Source organism: Tiliqua scincoides, chromosome 5 (assembly GCF_035046505.1).
Source record: "Tiliqua scincoides isolate rTilSci1 chromosome 5, rTilSci1.hap2, whole genome shotgun sequence".
NCBI classification, from domain to species: Eukaryota; Metazoa; Chordata; class Lepidosauria; order Squamata; family Scincidae; genus Tiliqua; species Tiliqua scincoides.
In genome coordinates this window covers 60,053,186-60,076,850 of record NC_089825.1, presented here as the reverse complement: position 1 = coordinate 60,076,850, position 23,665 = coordinate 60,053,186, and the positions used below count along the sequence as shown (strand labels likewise).

Below are 23,665 nucleotides of genomic sequence, written 5' to 3'. Positions count from 1 at the left end.
ATATACAGGGCAACATTCTGTGTTTCAAGCACAAGCCTCCCTTTGATTCCTGCATCCTTTCCCAAGGGAGGCAGGAAGGTGTAAAAGACAACACAGCGCCACACCTGCTGTGACATTTGGCAGATCACAGTGAAACATGGCATATTTATGGCAGAATTCAACTGTTCAAAATCTGGCTCAATCCCCACACCCAGCCTGCTAAAAGTGAAAGTGCAGTGATTGTGCTCCACTTCAGGTTTTGCAGAGGTGGAGAGCGATCGCTCCACTTTCACTTTTGGAAGGCTTGGGAACCCCACAGACGCTCATGCAGGGCTTCCCGCACCCCAGGATGGCTGCTGCAGAGACTGGTGAGTGCATCCCAGTCCCTGCAGCCCCCCCTGAGCGATGCAATCCTGGGGATCGTGTCGCTTCCTTCCCCCCAGGGCTCTTAGGCGAATAGCTCTGCCTGTGAATTCTATGCATGCTCAGGACATAATTCTACATTTCACAAATACACCCAAGTTCAGCTCTCAGAAGAGAACAAGAACACGTGTAGTCCATCGAACACTGTGCTTTATTAATACTTGGTATTAATCTAGTTGGCTTTTTTCTAAGTAGACAACATTCGTCACATACATTATATTCCTCATCATTACAAAACCTCTTTAAGGTACATCAGTAATATTACTATTTCTATTTTATAAATAAGAGGCAGTGGTTGAAAGAGTGGGGTTTGACTAAGTTAATTGAGATTTGAACCAGAGATTTCCCAGCTTATTCTGTTGACTCCTTCACTACAGGAGTTCACTACTCAACTTAGGGGTAGTGGGTTCAGCCAGGCACCACACCAGCTGAGAGCCCACACCTATCAGAAGTCCACCTAGCTGACCCCTGAAGTCCACTGCCACAGTGTCTGGTGGTAGTGACAGAATGAGTCAGCTAAGAGATTTGTGCTGTTGCTGTTCACCTGACACCCTCTATTAGCCAACAGGAGTGTCTTCCAGAAGCCCCTCTATTATTTTAGTAGAGGATTTTCCTATTGGCCCATGGGGAGGGCAAAAGAAGCCCCCATATATCTAATGGAGGGGGAGGAACTGTTATCTGTGAAACTGCAGGTAAGCTTGGAGGTGTGGGTATGCATGCTATGTGGTGACTCAGGACTAGGCTTTGCTCCAGTGACCACTTTTACCTGCTACTGGCACTAACTATACTGTAGTCCACACTGTACTTCACTAGAAGAAGAGTACTAGAGCCTAGTAAAGAGTACTAGATGTCTCAAGCAAGTGAACTGCTCTACACAGAAGAAAGCAAGAGAGAGCAAAACCCAAATTTAACTTGAAAATGGTCTATTTGGAAATCATAAATCAGTTCTTCATTCTGCAGGTGCCACAGTTTAGTAGTTGACACTGAAGGGTGCCTGAATAGTAGGGACACAAAATATAGAAAGAATTACAGCAGATGGCGAACTTAAAATCTACTATTTTCACCCTATGAGTAGATACAGTTCTTTTTACTATTGTCCACCAATAAAAGAATACTCTATGCTATGGAATTTGTTGCAAGTAAACTGCACTTGTTGCCAAAATTAGACAGCCATTGTACTATAAGTAACTGACTGACAGCCCAATCCTAAACTTCCCAGCACCCGCTGGAGCAGCAGCACTAAAATGGCTACTGCTGCATCCAGTGGGCACCATGAACCAGCTGGAGGACTTCTTGGACTTTTGTCCCCTTCCCCAGGGAAAAGCCCCAACCTGCCATGGGGCTTCTCAAATCTGTGCCGACTATTTTGCAGGCACAGAGTTGAGTGGCCCCATGTTGGGCTGGAAGGTTGGGTTGTGCTGGAACTGTGGGTTGGGACCCACTAGAAGGTTGCAAGTCAATTTCAAGTGGGTCGCCATGGGGTTCTGCATCTGAAGGTGCAGAGGTCTGCCAGTCCCACTCCCTCCCAACCCCTTCCTCACCCCACCCTCCTCCCACTCTCTTTCCACCCCTGCAATGTCTTCCTCACTGCCCCGACAAACCTCTCTGCTGTCCTGAGCTCTTCTTTTGCTCTGGGCAGCATGTGGCTGGAAACTGTGGCTGGCAACTGGAGCACTGAACCTGGTGCTGAGTGTCGCAGGCATGACTTACAGCATGTTTGTGACACTCAGCACCAGCATTACGCCAGCACAACGAGCTCAGGATTGGGCTCTTACTAATATATTGGAGTGAACTCTGGATCCAAGACCTTTGGGCAATAGCTTTCAAGTGTGTTCCCTCAGGTTCCTTGAAAGCTTATTGGGATTCCTCAATTAAAAGATAAGTAGCAGAAGTCAAGCTTCTCTACAAGACAGGTTGCCCTTTACTATCAACCTGCCCCTGCAAGGTATAGCTACAGGGGCATCTGGGACAGTATATGCTTAATTAATGAACAGCAATGATGAAGCCCAATAACCAGCATTCTGTGTGAACTTTGCATGCCCTAGAACACTGTTTCTCAAACTGTGGGTTGGGACCCACTAGAAGGTTGCAAGTCAATTTCAGATGGGTCGCCATTCATTTCAATATTTTATTTTTAGTATATTAGACTTGATGCCAACATGGTATGTGATTGCACTGGAGATCTGTACTTTTAACAGGAGACAATGCATATGCTTTAAACAATTATGGTAATGGGGCTTACTCCTGGATAAGTGCGGATAGGATTGCAGCCTAGCATTGTTAAAAAATTTTCCTACTTGATGATATCACTTCTGGCCATGACATCACTTCCAGGTTCATGACATCACTTCCAGTGGATTCCAACAGATTGGCATTCTAAAAAGTGGGTCCTGGGTTAAAATGTTTGAGAACCACTGCCCTATAACACTTGCAGAATCTATATAGAGGAACTGAGTCATATGTGTGGTCATATTTTAGCAGACAATTCAAGGAGGAAAGGTCCCCTTGAAGTTAAAAAGTTTGAAAACTGCTATCTCTGAATATCTGAAAAGCGCAAAACCTGAAGGTTCTTCTAAAGCAAAAATAAAATTCTGGTCTTGGACAGCTCCCTTGATTCATTTTAAATTTTTAGAGGTTAAGAATTTAATCCTGCTAACTTTGTCCCTGCTAACTGGGGAAAGAGGCATCTTTTAAAGCGGTGTCCTCTAAAATTTAGCAAGGGGGAGAGCAACTGCCGCTCTTCACCCCAGCATGGCATCTTTTACAGTGGCTGTTACTAGTGTCCCTTCTGCATCTCTCTTAATACTGCAAGCCCTTTGGGGACAGGGGACCATTTATTGATCTATTTTGCTTTTTGTGAACTACTTTTTTGTTGAAAAGCAGTATATAAATTTTTGTTGTAATAATGATAATTTGTCTCAAGAATAAGCTCACAGGTGTGAAGAAATGAAAAACTTTCCTAGTGTCCTTTGCTAATGATTTCCTTCACTAAAATATTTAAAATGGATCTTCTCATTCCTACTTGAAGACACTCAATTGTTCTGTATAAAGTGCATGATGCCGTCAGATGCTTGTTTTATGCATATTAAACTCTGAAAACGAGACAACCTATCTAGTCATATGTTTCTCATTACCTCTCAAATTTTGCTCATTATACCAGAGTTGTCATGAAAAACTGGCTCATGATTCATCCCCCCCCCCCCGGCCTGGTGCTCTTCAGACAGGAGTCTATGATGCTGTAACCATTCCTTTTGTACTGAGGCCATGTGAAAATTTTTCATATTCTTTCAATTCTTTCCTGCTTTAAAAATAACTCATTCCTACATTTAAACCCACCAAAAAATTGGTGAAGTACAAGGAATTCAGGCTGGAAGCAAGAGATCCTTGTTGTTTTTTTTTGTTTTTGGCCTCTCCTTGAATTAAATGGGTATACCAAATGAAAATTGATTGCAGGGCTTGGTCCTTTGGCAAAAGTAACATTTCTATATAAGCCAAGACATATCTGCTTCAATTCTTATTGAATATCCATTTTGCTTGGAGATTTTCCTCTACCCTGTTTCTATTAAGCATTAATATGCCTATTGCTTGAGGCAACTTCAATAATAATAACAAATAATAACACAAAACTGAAAGGCAGTAAACACCTTAAAATCAATCCTAAATACAGTAGTCTCAGGCTGCAGTCCTATGCAACCAAATCCCCATTAAACTCAAAGGCTTTTACCTCTGTGAGAACATGCACAGAAACAGCCTGTACATCAACTTCACTGACATCACCAGAGTTACTGTTGAACTAATGGATCAAACCCAACCCATTTTACTGTATATGTTTAATTATACAACAGATTTTAAAGCTTTTAAATATAATGTGATCAGTGCTATTCATCAAATTACTCGCTTGTGCCGCTTCCATCGTTTTCAACTCTCCTGTTTTCAACAACTTTCTACTACAACTTGTTAGAAGGGGGGAAAATAGCTTGCAAAAAATCATCCCCAAGATAAAATTGTTTTAAACAGAATCAAAATGAATCAAGAAAGCTTCTTCCTTAATTTTACATTTTTTCAGGCTCTCCAGAGACTTGTCTGTAATTAGTGTATAAAGTTATTCCCTTATTAAATGACTGATCCCTCATTGAACCCCATGGGATTCAATACAACCTACACCCAAGTAAATGTGTATAGGAATGCAGCCTTACATGAACATAGAATGCTTTATGTCATACACACAAATAGGACTTTCCATTAGAAATGGTTAAAAGTATGTCTCATACAGGAGGAAAAAAAACAAAAAACACTCATATGTTGATGTAATAAGGAACTAGCCAATCCAGTGCAATTCACTCCATCCCACGTCATGGAATGAAAGAATGTGTAAGTCAGTGTCCACATGGGAAAGTACCATCTAAAACTCTGTACACCGAATCCCACTACAAAAACTTCAAGTGTTCTGAAAGGATCATGAGAAAGGCTTCTGGAGATATTTAGGCTCAGACAGGTAAAACTTCTTTCTACTCTTTTAACACTCTATAAGTTTCCTTTAAAAAATTCACACACAATGCATTTAATATTTTAAGTCTAATGTTATGTTCTGACTGCATTTAAAACAGACTTTAAAAAATTTAAGGATTTGTTATACCAATGTTAGGTAAATTATGCAAATAATGTCCATTATATGTATAAATATAGAATGTGGAAGTCTTTTAATTTACACCAAGCATATGGACATACCCATGTGCTTGGTGTTATATCAGCAGTTAAAGATAAATACCTGGAGATGTCCCATCAACAGCTTAGCTATGCATCCATATATATTATAGGTTTGTCCCAACTATTGAACTCCAAAATTACCAAATATGTTTATACATTCAAAAGTTTATACCAGGCTCATTAGCAACATATACAGCAATTACAACTAATTGGGGCTATTAATGAAAGGCAATATATTCAACACCATTATAGTGAACTGTTTCAAAATATATTTATTTAAGAAGAGATACAGAGAGGACTTAAAGAAGTAAAGTTTTACTTTAAATTTTAAAGTTTTACTTTAAAGAAGTAAAGTTTCTTTGGTGCTGCAACATCAAATCCTAGCAAATGATAGCCTTAGGGGAACTCAAGAGAGATATGCCAAGGAAAGACAAGTCCTCTATTTTACCTTCATTGTCAGAAAGCATCCATTCTATAAACAGTAAAACGAAAGGAAAGGACAATACACAGTTTGTGACACTCATCTGGCTTGCTAAATTATTTCTATACAAATAACAGATTATATTATTATTCTTTCTCTAGCTGATTTCTGAAAATATATGGCATTTATTTTGTTTATAATTAATAGACTTCAATTAAACTGAGACATTTGGTTGTCATATAATAAACTGTTGAGGTGAAAAAGAGACGGGATAGCACTATATAGGTTTATAACTGAAATACCTAAAAACTTAATTTAAAATTTATTAAACAGATAAAAAACAAATTTCTAAGCATCAAATGCACTGTCTTATGGGGGGGAGCATGATGTGTGAAACAAGCATTTGGAAATATCAGACAAGGACTTCAATCTCTGTAAATAAACATACAGCACAGAAATTTATGGAAGTCCACTTTTTCAAGGGACTCAACCCACACCATTCAACCCACACCAGTATTTTTCTTATATCACAGAAATACAATGAAAGCTAGTGAAAAATAGCTTCCATTAAATCAGGGGTCACTTTTGAAAGAAATTAGAGTGGAGTGAATGACTGAAGCATGTGACCTTAGCAAACTTTTACTCAGCTTTTCAGTGAGGGCAAAATTCTCTGTAATAAATAATCAAGAATTTGCCTGAAAACTGAGAAAGGACTTTAACGTTTGGCAACAGTGTGTAGATTTGGCAGTCCTGCCTAATTCTCAATGTATTTGTTGGCAACTTTTGCAAAGAACTGAAGCATAGAACTAGAGAACAGAACACAAATAGGTTCCACTTGGGCCTTTCAGTGTGCCTCTGTTTTCTGCAGCTCAGAAATAGGAGGCATATTATAGGCCCTAAACAGAAGTTTTGTTTCACCCTCTTCAGATCTCCTGCCAGTGCTGATAACTCTAAAAAAGCATCTAAAAAAGACCAGACAGATGAGATCTCCTCTCTGCTTCATTCAGAACACAGTAAGATATTTCCCCTAATGTTCTCCCCCTGCTCAGGTCACCCTCTACACAGCATTTCCTCAGAGTCTACTTGGCATAGCCCATAACTCATGGGAAGGTGTTTTGAAGGTCTGTCTTTTTCTTTCATTTCATTCTCACCCTCTTCTGTTAACCTGAGGCACTTTGAAGAAACTAGAAACAGAAACAGAGCTAAGATGTTGAGGCTGGGAAGAAAAGCACAGGATAAATGTTACAAGAGAAAGAGAAGCATTTAAAGAGGAGGTAGCTAGGACAGAAAACACAAGTGGTGATATTTAAATGAGAGGTGTATGTTAGAGTGCAGTGAGCATAAGGAAGGCAGCCTGTCAGAATATGGGCTGTTCCTCCCCCTTCCTAATCATAGCTTTTACTCACAGACAAAACTCCCTCCCTCTCTCATTCACTCACTCACTTTAGGCCAATCCGTCCTCCTCTCTCTCCCCCTCTCTCTCTATTTTTCTCAGTGTGTGTCTCTCCCACTCTGAGACAGAGTCAGAACTCCTCTCACTGACAGTCACAAACATCTATAGCACTTACTGAATTCAGAGAGGAAACCTGCAAACAAAACTTCACAGAAAACTTTTTGTTCTTGTTCCAGAGAATTTGCTGAAGAGGAAGAAAAGAAGAAAAAACTGTGTGTGAAGTCGTAGAAGGGGAAAAAAGCAGTGCCTTTTAAAGAAGGAATCACAACAACTTTTCCTGCCAGGATGCCTTTGCTTCTGAAGAGAGGATTTTTGTTGGTGCTTTGCTGGATTACAGTGAGGAGTTCCCCGACCCCAGGATCTGAGGGGCACAGCTCAGTCACTGACTGTCCATCATGTGCCCTTGCCACGCTCTCAAAGGATGTGCCCAGCTCCCAGCCGGAGATGGTGGAAGCAGTAAAGAAGCACATACTGAATATGTTGCACTTGAGAGACAGACCTAACATCACTCAGCCGGTGCCCAAAGCTGCACTTTTAAATGCTATTAAGAAACTCCATGTGGGAAAAGTGCGAGAGGATGGTTATGTGGAAATAGAGGATGACATTGGAAGAAGAACAGAAATGAATGAACTTGTGGAACAAACTTCAGAGATCATAACATTTGCAGAATCAGGTGGGTGCTAAAGGGGGGGCAATTCAACTGGAATGGGTCTCTGTAAGAATTGCAATTAACTTGTTTTCTTTGCAACAGAAATACTCTCTGTGAGGTTACAGGTTGAGAGAAAGGAGAGAGTGAAAGCATGAAGGAATTTGAGTCTTTAGAATTTAGCCTTGGCTACAGATGAGTTGCTTACACTTATTCAACCCAGCAGTCAAGGGATGGGGAACTATAAATCACCCTTGGGCTGAAATTTTGAGTTATTGGGTACTTCTTCCTAAGATGTGTGTGAAAAGAACACAGTGATGATAATAAATGCTAGATTATTGAAGGTGTTTGTTAAGAAGGAAACACAGAAACAGTGAAATAGTGTGCGGCTCTTATAAATACTCTGGGCAAAGAAAAATAGCTGAAATTAATTTATGATCCAACCTACTATAAATCTTGTTAGCTGTTATGTCAAATTGAAAAAAATTTATCTTCCTAAATAGTTGCTATTCATTTCCAGTGAATTTTCAGGGCAATAAAAGTGTTAACAGCTACTGTCAGAAAACCTCAGTAGTAACTGGGACAAATAGTTGTAGGCAATCCAAATTGTAATGCTGACTTTTGCACACTGGAAAAAAAGAGAGAAAGATGGTGTCCCAAGAGCTCCCTGCCAAAGAATGTAGCTTTGACAGGGTGTGTTTTGAACTAATCAACTATTCTTAAAAATAAAAGTCATTATCATATGCAACATTACTCAGTAACAATTCATAAGTGCAACAGGATGCCCAAAGAATAAGCAGTGAGTTTGCTTTTAAGAGATATATCCCAAGTTTTTGTATGTGTATTATGTTTCATATTGAGCACTAGTGTGTACCATGCATGTGTATATGCATGCACACACATTCAGGTTTACCTGTTTATACCTATAGCTATATACCATATAATTTGCATAGATTCAAAGCAGTGACTGAAAACTTTCTAGAAATTAATTATGTTGCCTAGTTAAAGCATGTTGCTGTTGCCAAGACAGCTTGCAAAGAATGTCATTGTTTTCCTCGGCACAGCATATGGTAGGCAAAGTATGCACAGGCACACTGAGCATTTTTGTTTAAAAGTTTGCTGCAGCAATATAAACAATTAAGGCAACTCTCAGAGTTTCCAATCCTGAAAACCTGTTGACTCAGATGTTCTGTTTGCAGAAAAAGACATGCAGCGAAGTGTGCATGGCTTTAAGAGCCGACATTTTTGCTGCTAAGTGCTCTAACTGCACAAGAATCCCTGATGTGATTGGTGTCACCGTAGCCCTTATCCATTTATTCCTTTTACTGGGAAAGGGGTCATTACAAATAAATCAATTTCTTCATTTCAAAGAGTGGGTAGAATGTCTATGATAATCAGAAATACTGTGACAGTCCTCATTTAAGGAATGAACATTCAGAAGTAAAGAGGTTAGGATACCATCTGATAGGCAGACACTGTATCCAGTTTAGCACAGCACTCTCTCTTAAGCTGAGGGAAAAGACACATGGAATGAACTGTGGTTTCTAGACACTGTGTGAGTTCTAGTAGTTTGTACTGTGTCTGCATAAACCAGCTCCAAAGGCAACTGTGACATGCTTAAACTGTGACACTCAGTCCAATTGGCTGACAGGGTCACATGATTAATATTAGCTGTGCCATTGCCCAGAAAGTGGCCAATAGTCCAGCTACTCATTTTTTTCTTTCAGCTACAAGCTACCAAATATTCATACAACCTCTGCTTGTGTGTTTTAGAAACATTAGTTCTGGTAACTACATTAATTTCATACTTTTCCTCTTGTCAGTACAGTACACGGAGCTTTTCTGCCTCACAGATGTACCTTCAGCTCTTCTGAAAACCCAACTCAGAATATATGCCACATCCTATCTAAAATGTAGTTTCCCATCTCCTTCTGCCAATTTTTCTCCCTCTGCCAGTTTTTCCAAACACGGATATCTGAAGGTCAATAACAAACCAGAGAAACAATACTGTTCACAGCTTAGACATGTAATGGGTTTTATGGGTCAAAGGACCAGCAACTTTGGGTCACTCTTGCTGTTCCTTGTTCTGTAACATTCTATAATGTCATTCTACAAGCTCAAGCATTTCTTCTTTTCCTTTGCCTCCATTCACAGTTCCCACATTGCTTCTGGTCATATGTTTTTGCTTGCCAAAGATGGATGTCAGATTCTAAAATAGTATGTTAAGCTTTTATCACTCCAACTGAAGTAACAGGAAATCTAGCATATCACCTTAGGTCAAGGAGGAAGTTTGTCAAAGGACTGAGATCCATGGAAGGTCCTGAGTGGCCAAACCAATTCTAAGACATATTCCAATGCTAGTAAAGTAAAACAGTATGGTATAGAAAACATTTTCTACAGCAGAAAGAGAAAGAATTGCTGTTACTCAAAGTAGCCATCATCTATTGGGGAGGCAGTAGAGAATAAATCAAAATGAATGGAAATATTCTCTTAAGATTTGTCAGCTGAATACTGATGAAAACAGCAACAGTCATTTTAGTTTTTTCTGATTTACGGGGAAGGGCATTGATCTAATGTAGCTGTCTATTGCTCTCAGAAATTATGCAGCAATTGCAGTCACTAATATTCAAAAAAACATTTTCCCTTTTGTACTAAGGTGTCATATACATAGATGCGATCAGTGGTCAACAAGTGTGTGCAGATCTTCAGTTTGCATTTGGACTAACACAGGTTAAAAGACCACATTGTCTTTTACATTCTGCAACATTCTAAAAGATACAGGGAGTGGAAAGTGATAGAAGAAGCCTGAATGCTAATGTACTGAATTCATCCCCAAGGACAAGTGTTCTCTCACCCAGAAGATCTGGCAAATTCTTGGCAGGTGCTGTTAGAATTCCAGGCAGACTTTTGAGAAATTAATATGGATAAGAGAAAATGCCATTCTAACAAGCCATTAAAATTACATCCTTTATAACAATACAATTAACAATGTGTAATGGAACATTATTTACAACTTTTTATTCATTAGGTAAATGGACATACAATGCCAGCCAACCAGTTTTGCAGTGAAGGTACATCTGCCAAAAATTCTTATATTGAGGGGAAAGAAGGAATATTCCTTGTCAAGAATAACCAATAATTGTTTACTACTACAACAATCAATGATACATTAATTTTGTTGGCGGCTTTTAAAAAAATGTCTAGAGAGCTTATTAGCCAATGGAAACAATTCAGTAGCTGCTTAAGGGCCCAATCCTATCCAACTTTCCAGCACTGGTGCTGCCATAATGTAGCCCCAAGGTAAGGGAACAAATGTTCCCTTACCTTGAGGAAGCCTCTGTGATTGTCCCTCCATCACAGGATACAGTGCATGCCCCATTGGCATGGCTGCACCGGCACTGGAATATTGGATAGGATTGGGCCCTAAGGCTACAATCCTATCCACACTTTCCTGGGAGTTAGCCCCATTGACTATAATGAAACTTACTTCTGAGTAGACATGCATAGGATTGGGCTCTAAATTGGTCAATGGAACTATGCACAGATACTGAACTGCCTCCTTTGGACATTGTTGGATCTGCATGGAGACATTGGCAATGCAATGAACAAAGAAAAACGCTGTTAAAGCCACTCAGTAACAAGCTGAAATTAGTAAGGAGATGGCAGCATTGACATTCTAGGGATTATGATCATTTTCTTCATCAAGAAAAATGGGCAATTGTGATCAAAGCTTATATGACTTACAGCCAGCAGGTTGTTGAGAAACAAGTCCCATTGATTTCGGTGGGGCTTAGTTCCATGTAAATGTATATACTATTAGAATCTTTCTTCCATATCTGTTTTGCTTAATTAACACTTAGCAACACACACACACACAAGAAAGGTAGATACAGATATATCCTTTTAAAATGAATGAACAATGTAATAGTGAAAAGAGAAAAAAAGGGAGTGGTTAAATAATTTAAATGAAATTCTTAAAATGATTTCATTCATTGCTTTTAAAGAACTACGTTTCTAGGGGTTTGCCTTTGCATACTGAAGATAGAAGAAAATAACCACTAGAGGGCAGACTCCAAAGGCTTTTCCCGCTCTGCTTCAAGCAAGTTAACCTTGCTTGCTACAAGTTTCTTTTTACGCAATTGGCTCAGAGGCACAAAGATTGTAGTGCTTCTCTGTAGCTTCTTTGATGGTCTTATTTCCCCTCATCTGGCATTACTGGTAGAAAATCACTGACGTGGTGAACTGCAGGAAGAATGTGATATAAAGAAACAAAGCAAAGAAGAAATGAAGGGAAAAGATAAAGCTGACAAACACAGAGGCTAAAATACTAGACACCTCTTAAGGTCAAAAGCTGTTTTTATTTCTTTTAAAGACACTGGGAAATATATGTGATTATAGATATTACTGATTGGTTTTTATTTTACAAAATCAGTCTCCTTTGCTTTTCATCTTAATTCCCCCCCCCCCCCAAAGATTCCAAGTTTATTCCAGTTTAGTAAGGGGGAAAGATTGCTTAATGAATTCACTGAACTGAAACATAATTTGAAACTGCTACAGAAGTGGTTGCTTTTTTAAATTTGAGGAAGAGAGAGATAAGCTAGAAAAAATATTGGAGAATGATGCTGTGAGAGTGTACGTGCAAGCACTGTGTAAGTACTTTTCAAAGAATATGTGACTGTGCATGCAACTGAGGCTGTATGTGCATGTTTGTGTAGCCATGTATGTGGAAGCATGCCAATGCAGGTATATAAATGCATTGATGGATTTTTAGTGTTGTGTAAGAGGAACAATGTTATATTTCAGGAAACTCAAATAAGGGGTTTTGCTTCACTCTTGGCAAGCTAATTTCACCTGATCACTGCATATAGACTAGGAAGGTGCTTTCCCTCCAGTGAAATTGGCTCACAACTCTGAAGGAATCTTTTTTTATTTGTATATATTTAAAAAGCAGACAGTTCCTTCAATCACCAGACACCTTTTATATAAGACATTCTGTTCATATTAATAATCAGCTTATGACAGAGTGCAATTATAATGCTAACTTTCTTAGCCTTAAGCTATCATTTTGACCTGTCTGTGACATGTAGCCCCAAGGGAAAAAAGTGGGGCCCAAGCCTGGTATACTTCTTTCCTCTTCCACCATCCTTTGTTGGCTTCTCCAAAGACATAAAATGGATACTGACATTGGGGGGGGGGGAGAGATAGGAGGTAAGTGAAGCCTCATGCTGATTCTATTGCTGCCATTTGCCATGCTGGTTTTTCACATGCCCATGTATGAGCCTGCCCAGAATGGCAGAGGCCAGGTTTGCGCTGCCTGTTTTCCTCCACAATAAATCCAGGCAAGATCCAGGCAAATTAGTTTATGATTCCCAAGCTGTTGCTCCTTGGGGCTCACAGTGCTCTTCCAGGTCCAGATAATGAAAGAACCCTTATACTTTTAAGAATTGCACAGAAGGGAAAATTTCATTTAGAGCAATTTCTTCATTAGTGCTGTTGTAACACTGTGCATGTAAGGAAACATGGCAGCCAGCATTGAGACAACGGGAGCAGGGAACAGCGGGAAAATATTAAAGCAATAGCACTGTCAGAGAATGAGAGACAAAGGCATGGAAGGGACCCACAGACCACCTGTAAGAAATAAGGCTCTATAAAAATAGAGTGTGTAACTCTGTCTATCCGACCGCCTGTCCAACAATGTTAAACCAATGTCTGTAAGACACTATGTTCACAGACGTTTACAATTGTTCTTATTTGGAATGTGTATATTTGCACCTTCAAAGGCAGGTGTTGCTGACCCTTTATTGACCTGTATGACTTGATATGGAGCTAAATTAAGATTGTTTTAAAGTAATTTTTAACTCTTTTTGTTCACTTCAAGATTTAGCTTACTTTAAAGAAAAGTAGATATTACTGGAATTAGTGTCATCCAACCCAATGTTAGAATTTTGAAGGACAGAAACAGAGTGCAGAAACTGAGATGCAGTTATCCATCCTCACCCACTAACATTAACAAGGAAGTTTGTTGCAACGAACTTTAGGGCCCAATCCTATCCAACTTTCCAGCTGCAATGCAGCTATGCCAGTGGGGTGTGTGCTGCATCCTGTGGGGGGCAGTAATGGAGGCCTCCACACGGTAAGGGAGTGTTTGTTCCCTTACCTCAGGGCTGCGTTGGCATTGGAAAGTTGAATAGGATTGGGCCCTAACTCTCATCAGTTTCAGTGTGACTTAACTGTTGCACTGCTTTTTTCTAGAGTTAAAAGCCTCCTTACTACTGAAGAGAATGTCCTGTACATTAATCATTCTCCTGCATAAAATACAAAATAGGGTGATAGCCAAAGGCTGTCATGCAGTTATGTGGAGTTTCCAGAGTGTGAATAGTATGTCCATTTGGCTTCCTGCTGTGGTCTTCTTTAAAATGCATTGCAGTGAAGACCTGAGGATCCGCTTCCACTTCACAAACCAAGGAAAGAGCAGGAACAACATTTAGAATATTTATGTATTGCAAAATGTTTCAGGGATAAGACAGATGGGGTGGATGGGAAGTGAGAGGCCTTGTGCTATGTATCTGCTGTTTTGCAGAGTTGCAATCATGACATATGAGTCAGAAGTGTGAGAACCACAGAATATGTTTCAGCCTAGGTTCCTATGTTCCCTGCTTTGCTATCTGTTCTCTGGTATTACTATCCATTTAGCCTTCTCATTTATGAACTGCTACTGAATAGTTTGAGCCGTTTGAGAGAGTAAGAGGATATTTATTTGCTACTTACTCAAGCTTGTGGGCACATAGTGTCTCTGTGAGCCTGTGTAATAAGTGAAATATTAACTGCTGATTCCTAGAAGTTGCTTGAGTTCACTATAGGTGAACTTTGTTTGATGTTTCTTCATAACCATGCATGCCAATAGCACGGCTCCCAGTCAAGTATCTACATCTTCTCATAATAATAATAGTAATAATAATAATAATTGACCCTGGCAACTTGCACTACAGAGCTACATCAAACCCATCAAAAAGCAGGAAAATAATACATATGGCTTGTAGATATCTCTCCAGTCATATGTATAATAGCCAGTTCCTAAAATACTTTGTCACACTCACAGTATGACAGTGAAATGGTAGGATAGGACTATGAAGATGATGGGATGGAGCTTTCAGTTGGTTCTGTTGAGTTCTGTAGATCAAAGTATATGAACTGGCAACAGTCCTTGAGAAAACCCATCCCTCCCAGAAGTAGTCACCAGGGTCAAAAGCCAGGTTTGCTCCCACTCTAACAGTTAATTGAAGAGTCAGGTGCATATTTATCATTCCTAAATAATGGAATGCCTCTTATGTTCTTGTGTGCAAAATTGTAATTGCCGCAGTTGGGTACACCATTATGGTGGAGCTAAAACCTTCCTGCCTGTCACTAGATGGAGGAATCTGGCCTCTCCTTAGTTGTATATTGCCAGAAAGGTTCGCATTATTGGATAGATAGCATGCAGTAGTCTGTACAGGTTTGTCCTTGGCATTTATTCTGAATGATTATTTCTCAATAACTGTTCTTCTATAATAAGAAATGATGTATTAATCAAACATATGTTATTGTCTCCTGGCGAATAAGATGAGGAATTCAGCAAAGGGTTCTTCTGATGCCTTTACATAGTTTAGGCATACACATGTTTATAAATACATACGTGTTTATACATGCCTAAACACAGACAAAAAGTAAATGACTGTAAAACCAACAGCTTGCCTTATGGGGGAAAAATCATTCACTTACAGTGCAAAATAGAACAACTTAGAATTAAACAGGAATGAATAATGAAAATTTAAAGTAGTAGGACTGTCTTAGATTGAATAGCTTCTTCCTTGGCAAATTTAGTATGCATAAATTTTTTTTAAGGCTCTACCATACTAGTAAGAAACAGAACTGCTTCCATGCTGGACTGTTTTTAAATGTAGCAGCTATTCTTTAATTGTTTTCTAATTTACAACCTACAATTGTCTGAGCTTTTTAAAATAACCAAGGCAGAAAAGGAAGAGGTAAATATCTGAGATTAGAACCTTCCATAGAAAAGGACCAGAATTCCACAAAATACAAAACATAGTCTCTAGAATTAGACCACATATACTAAAGCTTCCCATGAACTTTAGAAGTAGGAGGAGTGAGTGATCAGCTGTGCATAACATTTATTAATTGGATATACATTGAATTGGCTTGGACCAAAGTGTCAGGTAAACATCTCACTAACTGAGGGCACAATCCTAACCAGGTCTACTCAGAAGTAAGTCCTATTTTGTTCAGTGGGGCTTAGGAAAGTGTGGTTAGAATTGTAGCCTAAATAAATAAATGGTGCATAGTACTTCATGATTAAAGGGCATGAGGAAAATGAGCTATAGTGAACCATTTACTTTTTTAAAAAAAGATTCATGTGCAGCGCAATCCTAACCTGCCCTGGACCAGGCAGGCTGGCAGGCCTGCACTGCATCCAAGGCAGGTTTGGAGCTGACAGCGGTTCAGCCCAGGGCAAGGGGAATCGCTTCCCCTTACCCTGGGTAAAGCCACAGCAGCCCCAATGAGGCTACTCGGATCTGCGACACCTCAAAATGTAGCACAAATTCGAGCAGACCGGGACTGCCCTGGGCTGCTCGGGAACAGGATTAGGATTCGGCATAACCGCTGGATCCTGGCCCCACCACCCACTCCCCACCTGCTTGCCCCCAGGAATGCCCACCACCCGCCCCTGAACACCTCCCACATGCCTCATCCCCACGCCCCTCCGGACCCCTGCGTCAGCCAAGCTCAGCTGACGCAACTCACCCTCTCCCTGGGGCTCACATCAGCGCAGGGAGGCCAGTGCGTGTCTCCCTGTTGAGTCATGCAAAAGTGCTTTACAGTACTTTTGCGACACTCCTGGGCTGACGCAAAGGACTTGCATCGGCCCAAGAGCGTGTTAGGATTGCACCCATAAGCACACAGAGCCTTTTACACACTGTTTCTACACATTTGACTGTGCGAATAGGACCCTTTTCTGCTTCACGGTTGCATGCAATGTGATGAATGAATGAATGAAGTGCTACCCCTAATCCTATTGGGCTAGTTCCTACAGTGGAATATAGGTCTGCTATTGTAACATGTTATATAGCAGTGCACACAGTATGCCACCAGTGGCTACTTGAGTGTCATTGCTGCTGCATTGTGGGGGAGCAGGATTGATCATGAGCAGGAAGGAGAAGGGAAAAGGGATGGGAAAGAAGAAAGGAAACTGGCTCCACCCTCCTCCTTCTTGCCTCTTGGTTCCTCCTCCAGAATGGAACTGGGCATTCTGGAGGAGGAACCAAGAGGCAAGGAGGAGGAGGGTGGAGCCAGTGGCAATGATGCACACTGGATATTACCCCCTGTTTCAAAAACCTCCCATCTCTTTTCCCTCCTCAAACATACACTACCAAAATAGGTGGCATATGTCCGAGGAGACCCATAGGCTGCCCCAGGGTTTAAGTGGAGGTGAGTAAAAATTTTTTACTCACCTCCCATCTGCCTTCGGGATGCTTCTCCACAATAGGATGCCACACACACTGGTGGTAGGAGATAGGATTGGGGCTTGAATTTCATCTGAGCATACTAACTATCATAAACAGTTGCAATGAATTTTATGCTTAATCCAAATCTGCGGGTCCAGTCCTATCCAACTTTCCAGCACTGATGTCTACAGGATGTGTACTGCATCATGCAGTGAGAGGGCAGTCATGAAGGCCTCCTCACGGTAAGAGAACATTTGTTCCCTTACCTTGAGGCTGCACTGCAGCTGCATCAGAGTTGTAAAGTTGAATAGGACTGGGCCCTGCATTTTCAAGCCCCTCCTATATGAATTTTCAGAAAATATAACTGGGAATTGTGCTTAACAGATAGAAATTTTCCCCTCCATTCTCTACGGAGAAAAGTAGGGCCCACTTGTGGCCTTTGGTATTGCAGGCCGTGATCACAAGCAGTTGGTGACAGGACAGTTCAGATGGTGGGGTTTTTAAAAAAAATCAGATTTACAGTCCAATCCTAACCCACGCTGGAACGGGCAGGCTGGCCGGCCTGCTCCATATCCAGCACAGGGTTGGGGCTGCCTGCGGCTCAGCCCAGGGCAAGGGGAATTCATTCCCCTTATCCTGGCCAACGCATCAGCAGACCCAGTGGGTCTACTTGGATCTGCTTCACCTAAAGAGGTGGCAGAGATCCGGGCAGTCATGGAGATCTGTGGGTAAGCCTCCACAGCATGAAGCCGCCTTGAGTGCCCTTTACTGGGACAGAAAGGCGGGATATAAGTTCTATAAATAAATAAATAATCAGATGAGTGCTAGCAGATTCATTGGTGCAGGTCACATGGGCTCAGGCCATGGGAACAGGCCTGGAAAAGGAGGCTAGGATTTTGCAGCCACCACTGTTGCTGAACCTACCCCCTTTGCAGACCCAACCTGCATTCCCCCACCTTTGTCACCACCTCATTCCATCTTCTCCTGCACCTATCACTACCTTGTTTCACCCTTCCGCACCCTCGTTCCACCCTCCCTCCACCCTGTCCTGCTATCCCCCTGCCTTACCTATGTTGGTGGATCCAGGTGGCTGCTCTGGCATAACATTCAGGGAGGCTCTGGCCGTCCCACCAGTGCTATGCAGCACACAAGTCTGCATGGTGCTGGAAGCACTTACATAACTGCCACAAGGCAGTTAGCACCCGCAGAACGCAAGTTTAATCCTGGATGAGAAAGTCAACCTGGTATGTATTATGGAGACCTGGTTGGACACGGTGGGAGGAGTTAGTCTCTCCAAGATTTGTGCACCACGTTTCCAGATGTTGCAGCAGCCACGATTGCAGGGACGGGGAGGGGGATTCACAATGGTCTATCATGAGTCCATCTCCCTTGCCAGGTGCTGTGTTCAGCAGTTTACTGGTTCGAGTGTCTGTATGTTGTGTTGAGAGGGTTGGAAAGGATTGGGATTCTGTTGGTGTACGACTGCTGCTGCATCAGTAGGCAGGGAATAGATAGGACTGACCTATCAGTTCATTATTATAAGAATTGAATTCAATTGTTGCTGTTTGACTCCACTGGCATTTAAGTAGGGGATTAATAAAATTTAATCATGACCTCAGGTTTTGCTCAAATTGCTATTTCTTGATGATTGTATTCTGGATTTAAGAGACCTTTTATATCCATTCTCTTGACATGGCATAATATACAGGAGGTTTTGTGTTATCTGCGGGGATTCCATTCCGGGACCCCCGTGGATAAGGAAACCTGCAAATGATAAAGTCAGTGGTTTTGGGGGGCTTGTAATCCTCTGAAGGCAACGGGAGCTGTGCTCCTGTTGCCTCCAGAGAATGTTCTGAGGGCCAGGGAGGCTGCACACAGCCTCCCTGGCTCTCAGAATGTCTTCTAGCGGCCTTAGAAGGTCACTTCTGGTTTTTCAAAAAAACTAGAAGTAACCTTCTAAGGCCTCCTGAAGGCTTAGAAGGCTTTCTGAGGGCACGCACACACACACACACACACACACACACACACACACACACACACACACACAGCTCTCAGAACACCATCAGGTGGTCCATGTGAGTCTGACCTGTGAGTTTGGGGACCCATGGATAATGACATCAGGGATATCCATCTGCGGATACAGTGGGCCCACTGTAGTTTTTTCTGTGCCACTACTTATGTTCCAAATGAACACTTTGAAGTATGTGTGAAGAAAATCACTCTGACCACAAGTCGATTCACTGTCTTTGCTGCACATGAATGGCTTTCCACAACACTGTGATAGCTATTGGGTGGAACAATTTAAAAAGGCCTTCACGTTGCAGTCAACACATCTAATCTGGCCTAAGTCACAACTACCATGATAATCCATAGCCAGTTTTAACAGGAGATAGAAGTTAATAGTCTTGCTTACCAATTGACAAACTGACACCACTCATATTCATACCTTATTGGGTGGTTCTCACACATTTAGCACCAGGACCCACTTTTTAGAATGAGAGTTTGTCAGGACCCACTGGAAGTGATGTCATGACCGGAAAGTGACATCATCTAGCAGGAAAGTTTTTAACAAACCTAGGCTGCAATCCTATCCACACTTACCCAGGAGTAAGTCCCATTGACTATCATTGTTAAAAGAATATACAGAGTAGCTTGTTAAAAATATAGGTCTGTAACATTTCCCCAAATGCAGTCACATGCCGTGGGAGCATAAAGTCTAATATATTAAAAATAAAATATTGAGATGAATGGGGACCCACCTGAAATTGGCTTGTGACCCACCTAGTGGGTCCTGACCCACAGTTTAAGAAACACTGCTTTATTGGGTTGTTGTGTTTAACATACACTGCCTTGTTGGTTGCTCCAGCTTACTATGTTGCATCACTGTGTGGTGGAAATTATCCTTAGCCAACCTATAGGTAATTCGGTAAAAAAAGGTTCCATGGTCACGCAATAGATTGTCTGGGGAAATATTTCAGGGGTAAGAATTTTAGATTTTTTCTTAGGGTATCTTAATTGTAACATGTGCAGAAGGTGCTATTTAGAGCTAAAAGAGATTATGCTCAAAATGCTCCTTTCCTTTAACAGGGATTATTTTCCAGATAGATTCTGACTGGTCATACATTTGCTAAATATTCTCAAAATCTTAATCTCAAAATCTATATTTGAATTCAGTGTGGGATTTGGCAGTTGATATCTGATAACATTTGATACCAGACATGCAATAGTATTAGTATTTGACATGTCGGTGCTGATGATAGCTGATATCCGCACTCATACAGTACGTGTAGAGAGAAATTTTCTCTCCTTCAGAATGTATTGAAAAAAACTGTGTGCTTGAAGCCATTGGGAATGTGTCCATAATGTGACAGGTGACTTCCAAAACAAGAGGACTGTGAGGAAATAGGTTGCTTTGCATGTGTCCATTCAGAGAAGTTACCCAAACATACGGTCACTTCCACATTCAGCCAGCAAGGTAGGACTGTCACATCTGGAGAAGACCTCATGAAGGGTAGGATCACAGGCTACATATACAGTCTGAGCAACCTCTTTGTGCAATTTCCCCTTCCAGAGTGAGCAGCCTACTGTGCCAGATGAACTTGGAATGGGTGTACATTTTGCTGGGTGTTTGGGCTAGTCTTGACTGAAGCCATTCTTACAGTTTATAACCTGCCTTCCCTAAAGTAAATGCTCAAGGAGGCTTTCAAAGAGTAAGTGGTCCAGCACTCTTAGGGCCCAATCCTATCCAATTTTCTGGTGCTTCTGTGCCAATGGGGTATGCACTGCATCCTGTGGTGGGGAGGCAGTCACAGAGGCCTCCTCAAGGTATGGGGACATTTGTTCCCTTACCTTGAGGCTGCACCAGTGCTGGAAAGTTGGATAGGATTGGGCTCTTAGAATGCTGGACCACCACAGAATAACTTAATACCAGTTTAATCAGGATACCACGTATGCAAAAAGCACGCAATCAGGAAGATTCCGCACTGTCCGGTGCCTTGTTTAAGGGTTCTGTTTAAAGCGCAGGCCTGCTGGCCTGCCTGTTCCAACGCAAGATAGGATTGCACTGAGAAAAGGGTTATCTCCTCCCTCCCCTGTGCCATGGGCCCAATTATCCCAACCCCCATGAGGTACCTTTTAGCAAAATAAAAAAAAAAGATGTTATAGATGTGATCTGGGTCACCCAGGGAAGACACGGGAAGTAGCCACAACACAGGGCTTTGCTTGCTCCATCCAGTGATGATGTCATTTCTGGACAGCAAATTCTCAGGAGATGCAGTCAGAAGCACAGCCAACTGTCATCGTGCAGAAGGAGAACAGGAGGGAAGCAACTTTAAAGGGAGAAGGAAAGTAGGGAAGGCAGGAGGTTAAGAGAAAGAGAATGAAGTGGGGCTAGAAGGAAAGGAGAAGGAAAAGAATGGAACAAAGTGAATGGGAGAAAGGGCCAAACATTTCAGAGCAGAGAGGAACAACAGGGACAGAGGCAGGAACAGGGCTTAGAGACAGCAGCACTAAAAACAGGCAGATAAAGGGAAGGAAAAGGAGGATACTTTGGAGGGAGAGAAAAGAGGTGGAGAAGGCTGGAGGAGGAGGAAAAACATAGCAAAGGATAAAGGACCAAGGTCATGGGCAGGCAAAGGGTTCAGGGATCCTGAAGCTGTCCCTGTTGACCTTCCAGATACTGCTACTTCTGACCCCTGAACTAAAGCCCCTTAAGGGCAATCTGATAGCTGCCAAGGAATACACTCTGAAGGGCAGAACCCTGAGCAGAAAGGCATCCGTCTGAGTCAAGCCAAAAGAAACCACCCCAGAGTTCATGCATGATGGCTAATGAGACCAAATCTCCTAGCTTCCTCACTGAGCCATTCCTTACCCTAACACCTCTGTAAAATAGCCCCCCTCCTCAAATTCTCCCCAACTTCCCCAAACTTCAAGCCTCCAAGTCTCTGTGTGCCTCCACATCTCTTACATCATTTCCCTCACCTTACATTGTGAAGCTACCCTTTTGAGATGGGGACAAGGTAGGGAAGCACCACTGTCCACAAATGCATTCATACATCTCCAATGTCTTGTCTAATTGGGTGCTTAAATGCCAGGCCATTACACTAGTAAGTGATTTTCCCATCCTCTGTAGCTTGTTTTAATTTGCCCATATATTTACACGCCTAGTCAGTAGCAGGAAAAAAAAACTCAGCAGAGAGAATCACACCTGTTGTTTAGGCAATGCTTTTGCCACAATGTCAATTAAATTTCAGAAATGTAAATGATCTGTAATTATTTGTTTTTCTGTGTATTCTACACATTGTAGGTCCTGCCAAGAAAATGCTGCATTTTGAAATTTCCAAGGAAGGCAGTGAGCTATCAGTGGTGGCCCAAGCTGATGTGTGGCTGTTCCTAAAAGTCTCTAAAGCCAATCGGAGCAGGACAAAGGTAACCATCCGGCTGTATCAGCAGCAGAAATTGCCAAAGCGCAACTCCCAAGATGCAGAAGAGGATGGAGGGCCAAAAGGAGAGAAAGGTGAAATTCTCATCTCTGAAAAAGCAGTGGACACTCGCAAAAGTACTTGGCACATTTTCCCAGTCTCCAGTAGTGTTCAGCGCCTCCTGGATCAAGGAAAGAATGCTCTGGATGTGCGAATCGCTTGCGATCAGTGTCAAGAAACTGGAGCTAGCTTAGTGTTGCTTGGCAAGAGGAAAAAAAAGGAAGAAGATGTAGAAGGGAAAGAGAAGGAAGGTAGTGAAAGCACAGGAGAAGAGGAGAAGGAACAATCACACAGGCCCTTCCTGATGATGCTTGCCAGACATTCAGAGGATCGTCAGCACAGACGGCGGAGACGGGGTCTTGAGTGTGATGGGAAAGTCAACATTTGCTGCAAGAAGCACTTCTTCGTTAGCTTCAAAGACATTGGCTGGAATGACTGGATCATCGCCCCACCAGGCTACCATGCCAACTACTGTGAAGGAGACTGCCCCAGTCACATTGCAGGCACATCTGGCTCAACTCTCTCTTTCCACTCCACTGTTATCAACCACTACCGCATGAGAGGCCACAGTCCTTTTTCCAACCTCAAGTCATGTTGTGTACCTACCAAGCTGCGTCCCATGTCTATGCTGTACTATGATGATGGGCAGAACATCATCAAAAAGGACATTCAGAACATGATTGTTGAAGAGTGTGGTTGCTCATAGGTAGGAATGCAAACTGAACATCTACACCTGCATATGTGCTTGGGACAAACTCTCTACCAATTTCAAGAAGACTATTTAAGTATAACATGAAAGAGGAAAAACCCAGTGGGTTCATTCTTTCCAAACAAAACTATCGCATTTCTATAAAAAAAAAAGAAAAAGAAAAAAGATGTTTAAAATATGACTTAAAGGAAGGAAGAATGGCATTGTTCACCAGGGCTTGGATGAGAAACATTCAGATGGAGTGGGCAAGGGCATTTCCTATCTTATATGCTCCATATTTTATTACATAGTATTTTCACATTTATCAGCAACACAGGGAGGTATGTTTCCCTCCTCTACGTTACCTA

At 41.7% G+C, this 23,665-nt stretch overlaps 1 protein-coding gene across 1 annotated transcript; it reads left to right on the top strand.

Moving 5' to 3' along the window:
* The first annotated feature begins 7,082 nt into the window (after positions 1-7,082).
* Positions 7,083-23,315, top strand: INHBA (inhibin subunit beta A). The gene is made up of 2 exons (XM_066628763.1): positions 7,083-7,656; positions 22,435-23,315. Exons 1-2 carry the CDS (start codon positions 7,269-7,271, stop codon positions 23,313-23,315), a joined length of 1,269 nt encoding a protein of 422 aa, XP_066484860.1. The 5' UTR covers positions 7,083-7,268.
* The last annotated feature ends 350 nt before the right edge of the window (positions 23,316-23,665 follow it).

Bases quoted from the DNA above. Each gene is read 5' to 3' on its own strand.
- INHBA (XM_066628763.1), top strand. From the start codon at position 7,269: ATGCCTTTGCTTCTGAAGAGAGGATTTTTGTTGGTGCTTTGCTGGATT. The intron at 7,657-22,434 runs GTGGGTGCTAAA...TACACATTGTAG, and splicing joins CATAACATTTGCAGAATCAG to GTCCTGCCAAGAAAATGCTG.